Source organism: Belonocnema kinseyi, chromosome 6, assembly GCF_010883055.1.
Source record: "Belonocnema kinseyi isolate 2016_QV_RU_SX_M_011 chromosome 6, B_treatae_v1, whole genome shotgun sequence".
Classification (NCBI taxonomy): Eukaryota; Metazoa; Arthropoda; class Insecta; order Hymenoptera; family Cynipidae; genus Belonocnema; species Belonocnema kinseyi.
The window spans coordinates 41630289-41636091 of record NC_046662.1 but is presented as its reverse complement, the minus strand read 5'-3'; the positions used below and the strand labels follow the sequence as shown (position 1 = coordinate 41636091).

Here is a 5803-nt window from a genome sequence, read left to right as displayed (position 1 = left end):
TTTACTAATTCACAACCCCTCACTTTCTATATTTCCCCACTTTTTATTTTGCATACTTCCCCTACTCACCCCACCTATTACTCCCCTTTCCGTTACTTACCGTACTTTTCAACCCCTGCTCTCCTACTTGCAACACTTAATCTCCCTTCCCATGCATTTCCTCTACTCCCTAATCTACTTTCACTATTCACACTTTTTCTCCCCTCCTGCACTTATTTCTTAAACCCTCCCAATAATGAGTTCCACAACTTCCCCTCGCTTACTAGTTCTTACATTTCTACTTCTCAAATATCCCCTCACTCACTTTCCTTACCTTTTCGTCACTTTCCTTATTTTTCCCTCAATCACTTTACTTCCCCTCATTTCTCCTTCAATATCCCTCGTCAATTCCACTTACTTCTCTACTTCATCTCTACCTAAGTTAAGAGGTACATCTAACGTGAGTAGAGGTAAAGTTGGCTAGGGTTTGGAATAAAGTTTGCGAAATTTGAAACGTAAGTTTATAAAATGAGTATGAAAAAAAAGAGTTTAAATATTTGGAGCATACCTTAAAAAAATGGAGAACAGAGAACTCTTATAAAACACATATTAAAAAAATGAAGGTTAATAAAACAGATATTAAGAATACGAAAAACAAGATTATAAATAGATTAGAGAAGGAGAATATGGTTTTTTGATATGCTGGCATGGTTGGTATTAGGATATGGAGCAGCGATATGGGGATGCAAGGAAAGGAAAAAGATGAAGATGTTACATGGAAGACATATGCGGAAACCAGGGTCAGACTGGAGGACGCCTGGATATATCGTGAGGGTAGAATCGTGGGGGAATAAATTAAGTATTAGAATAGGGAAGAGGGTATGGAACTTGGAGAAGTAAGTACGGGAGAAAAAGGGATGGGATTTAACAAAAAATTCTTTGAAGAAGGTAGAAGAAAGGAGAAGGGGTAGAATTAAAGAGATGGGAAGAAGAAAGAAGCGAGTTATTTAGGGCTAAGGATATGAACAAGGGGACTGGAGTAAAATAACAATTGAGAAAATCAGGCAGGGATAGAGACAATTAATAGAATTATGAAGGATGATTACGGAATCTATATAAATGGTTTAAGATAATGAGAGAGGAAAGATCACCAAAGTATTGAGAAAAGGGGTTAAGAGAGAGGAGATAGAAATAAATAGCAATATTTAGATTGGAAAACGAGGTAAGAGAAGAGATCTATTGGAAAAAGAAGCAGAAAACAGAAATGGCGGAATCTCTAAATGGGAAAAGAAATATGGGAACAAGTATGGTAAGTATGTCGGAGAGAAACTGAAGATGAAGGAAACTCACAAGAATATGTGGTAACGATTTTTGGGAGGATGTATCATGTGCTTCGTGGACAAAAAAATTATAATAAAAGAATGAATATTAAAAGTGGCAAATGCGTGGAAGAAAGATGGTAGCATGTATGGTAAGGATGTAGAAGAGAAATTGAGAATAAAAACAGCTGCCAAAATAATATGGTAAGGATTTTAGGGCAGGATTAATATGCGAAAGAATGAGAAAAAAAGAGTAAATATTAAATGTTTCAAATGGGTAAAACAAACATTGTAGCATGTATGGTAAAGATGTAGGAGAGAAATTGAGGATGAAGGAAGCTGAAAAGAAAATGAGATAAAGATTTTAACGGCGAATCTATTATGTAATTAGAGAATGAAAGATTTAGAATGAAAGACGGAATATGAAAAGTTGCCAATGAAAAGAAGGAAAATGGAAGCATGTATGGTAAGGATGTTGAAAGAAATAAAAGATAAAGGAATCTGTCAACAACATGTGGTAAGGATTTTAAGGGAAGTAGATTACGTGATTAGTGGGTGAAAATATTAGAATAAAAAAGTGAATATAAAAATTGACAAGGTTGTAGTAGAAAAGAATTGAAAGAAAAAGGAAAAAAAAGTCGCTTAAAAGTGTAAAAATTTGTAAATAATGCTAGTACAATAATAAAAGTAGATGTAATGTCATGTAAAATCTAAGGATTTTAAAGGTTTTAGATTTTTCATTTTTCTTCCGACTCTTATAATTTTTGTAAATGATTATCAATTACCTGAAATTTTGTAAACTCGTCTGCTCTTAATTCTTCTCTAGCTAAGATTAATCGTACTACATGCTGAGGTAATAATGTGAAGGATCCTAAGTTGAGAACCTCATTGCCATGTTCATCAACAAATTCCAAAACCTGAAGAAGAAAATAAAAACAATTTTATCATTCACATTTTTGAAAAGCATATCTCATTCATAATTTAATCGATGTGCACTTCATCAAAGCGTATTTAACAATGTTCGATAAAAAAGATAAAAATTATTATCATTTTCTCCGCATCAAATCTACTTTGATATTTTTATCTTTCTGATATTTGATATCCTTTAATTATTTTAATTATTTATAGAACTTTAGTTTTCAATTCTGAAGATTTTTGAATTATTGGAGAAATTTATTTCAGGTTAGACAGAGAATTATATTATTTAAAAAACAGGAGAGGAAGTTATAAATAGGTGGGATAAAATAAGGGAAATAATAACAAGAAAAAAAGCTTGAAGAGAAAAGGGTTATTGTAAATAAACTTGCAGCTACATAATAAAAAGTGTAATTTTTAAAAGCTCAATCAATATTGGACAAAATGAAAGAGATTTTTTGATAAATCGTTGAAATTTTCTTTATAATATTTAAAACTCTGATTGGATTTTTCATGAATTAAAATTAACTTTTTGATCATTGTGGTGAAGAAATATTTGATTAATCTGGCAAATACAGATCTTGAATTATTTACATTTATAAGGAAATAGAACCCAATTTTATTAAATGAAAAAATATATGAAATGCTCTTTATTCTTAAGCACCAAAAGGGTTGATGATTCAAATTTGAGTGCACGCCAAATATTATGATTTAAAGGATATCTCAAGATTTAAAAAATTTTGAAAAGATTTCAGTTGCAAATATTTTAAATAATTTAGATTTAAATGGCTTGGTTTTAAATATTTGTTTCATATTCGCCTTTTTTAAATTACCTTTCAAATATTGCTAAATATTAAAAAATAGTTCTTTTTTTAAAACTAAAAGCTTTCAAATTAAGTGGGTTAAAAATGCAATTTGTTTTGTTTCACACGCTTTAAATTTTTAATTATTCAAGCCTTTAAAATTGCATTTTGAAATTCTTTAAATTAAAAATGTAGTCCCAAATATGAATATCTAAAATGACAAAAGTTAAAAAACGCATTAAAAAACTGCAACTATATAGCATTGTCATAGAAACACATGATTATAAACAATAATAACTTGTTAAAACAATTATTTTTAATTAATCCTTTTAACTATGATTTAACTCTAAATGAAAAATGGATAAAAAATAAAAAATGTCAGAAAACACGTCAACTTTCTATCATTATTCATATAGAATATTGTTAAAAAAAATTGTTTGAGCAATCGGTTTTCTTAACGGGAACTAATTATTATCACACTCTGATTGAAAACTGAAAAAAAGTCAAAATTTTTTGAAAAAACTACAACTTTTTAGCATTATTCTAAGAGAATATTATTATAAATAATAATAAATGATTTAAACAAATTTTGTGTGTGAAATTTAATTGCTTATTGCCTCACCTTAACTGAAGAGTTGAAAATAAAATAAAAAATTTTAAACCCCGAGACATTCTAACGATGATTGCCGATCAGAAAGCCTGAGTCAATTTTGAGGTTATGTTTTTCAGGTGTATATAGTACGAGTATTATTACTATTACATATATTAATAATGTTAATATCATAATTATAAAATATAACATTAATTTTAATTAATAGTTGACTAACTTTTAATATAAATAGTTAAAGTTTTAACAAAGAACAATTAGTTTTCTGCAGAAAACAATTTGAATAAAAGATAAAAATTTAAAAAAATTTGTTACATTTGTTTTGAACAAAATGTATACATTTTAAAACAAAAAGTTAAATTTTTATCCAAAAAGCTGAATTGTAAATGAAAAAAAATGCATTTTTAATCAAATACACGCACTTTGCACAAAAGAAATTTATTTTCCACCACGTTTAATTTTCTATACAAAAATGAATGTTTAATCATAGTTAAATTTTCGACAAAAAAGATTAATTTTCTTGTAGTTAGAAGAAATTAATTTTTAAGCAAAAACAAAACAAAAATTCTAAAAAATAGTTAAATTTTCAGAAAAGAAATTTTTTCAACTAAATTGATAAATCATCAAACAAACAAAAAACTAAATTGTTAACAAAGCAGTTCCACTTTCAACCAGAAAAATTGAAAAAAATAGTTAAAATTGTTTGAAATAGCTTTAAATTATTCAAATTAATTGAAAATTCCTTGAAATGTTTTTAAACTATAATATTTAAAATCTATTGAAATTTTGCAAAGCTCTTGAAAATTTCTTGCAATTTTAAAAATACCCTAGAATATTTTTAATCCTTTAAAATCTCATACTAAATTATTGAAATCAATTGAAAATTCCTTGGAATCTAGTAAAATATCCTGAGATGTATCAAATCCTTTAAAATCTTATATTAAATTACTGTAATCAATTGAAAATTCTTCGGAACCTTTTAAAATACTCTCAAATATTTCGAAACCTTCAAAATCTTTTAAAAAATCTTGACATCTTTTAAAGATTTTTAAGTTCATTTGGGGATTTTTTTAAACATCCCTGCTATAATAATTAAAATTCTTTGAAATTCCTTTTTATTTAGAAAAATAAATAAAAAATTTAGTGAAATCTTTTTCAATTTCCTCAATTATTTAAAATCCTTTAAAATATTTTCAAATCTCTTGAAAATTCCTTGAAAATTCAACAATATCCTAAAATATTTCAAATCTTCTACAATCTCATACTACATTATTGAAATATATTTAAAATTCCTTTCAATCTATTAAAATATCCTAATATATATTAAATATTTCAAAATCTCAGATAAAATCACCGTAATCAATCGAAAATTCCTTGAAATTTTTTAAATTTCCTGAAATATTTCAAATCCTTAAAAATATTATATTAAATTACTGTAATCAATTAAAAGTCCTTGGAATCTTTAAAATTTTTCAAATTCTTCAAAATCTTTTAAAATGCCTAGGATTTTTTTTAGGATTTCTAAATTACTTTAGAATTTTAAAAAATAAGGCTTGTAAAAATTTGTTAATTCTTGGAAATTGCTTTAAATTATTGAAATTAATTGAATATTCTCTGACATCTTATAAAACATCCTCAAATATTTAAAATGCCTAAAAATCTTTTGAGATCTCTTGAAATTTTGTAAAGCTTCAGATTGAAATTTAAAAAAGAGAAGAGTTTCAAAACGTTTAATATTGAAATGTTTCTAGATTAGAGTTTTGACAATGGAATCAATAAAAATTCAAAGCTGTCATAATTTTCAACTAATCATCAACTAAAAACAAACTAAATTTTCAACAAAGTTCCACTTTCAACCAGAAAAGTTGAAAAAAATCGTTAAAATTATTTGAAATTGCTTTGCATTAGTCTTCAAATTTAAAATTGTAAACTTGAAAGCTTATTTATAAAAACTGAATAATCATAAATAAATTAAATGCGTTCAAAATTTAAATGTATGGTTTGCAATTGGACAATCTCTAAATGGAATTATTTCAGAATGAAATTTAGAAAACAGAAAAATTTTAAAACATTAAAAATTTAACGGTTTGTAGATTAGTTAAACTATTCAATTAAAGTTTTAATAGAAATCACTCGAGTTAAAGTTGAACTATTTCTGAAACGATTTTTGTATATAATTA

General features: G+C 26.3%; 1 protein-coding gene across 1 annotated transcript in view; it reads right to left on the bottom strand.

The window, feature by feature from the left end:
• The window catches only part of LOC117174943 (serine-enriched protein), a 42292-nt gene that overhangs the window by 10394 nt on the left and 26095 nt on the right, over positions 1-5803 (bottom strand). The window contains exon 6 of the mRNA XM_033364406.1: positions 2084-2215. Coding sequence (XP_033220297.1) covers positions 2084-2215 — 132 coding nt within the window. The remainder of the gene's footprint in view (positions 1-2083; positions 2216-5803) is intronic.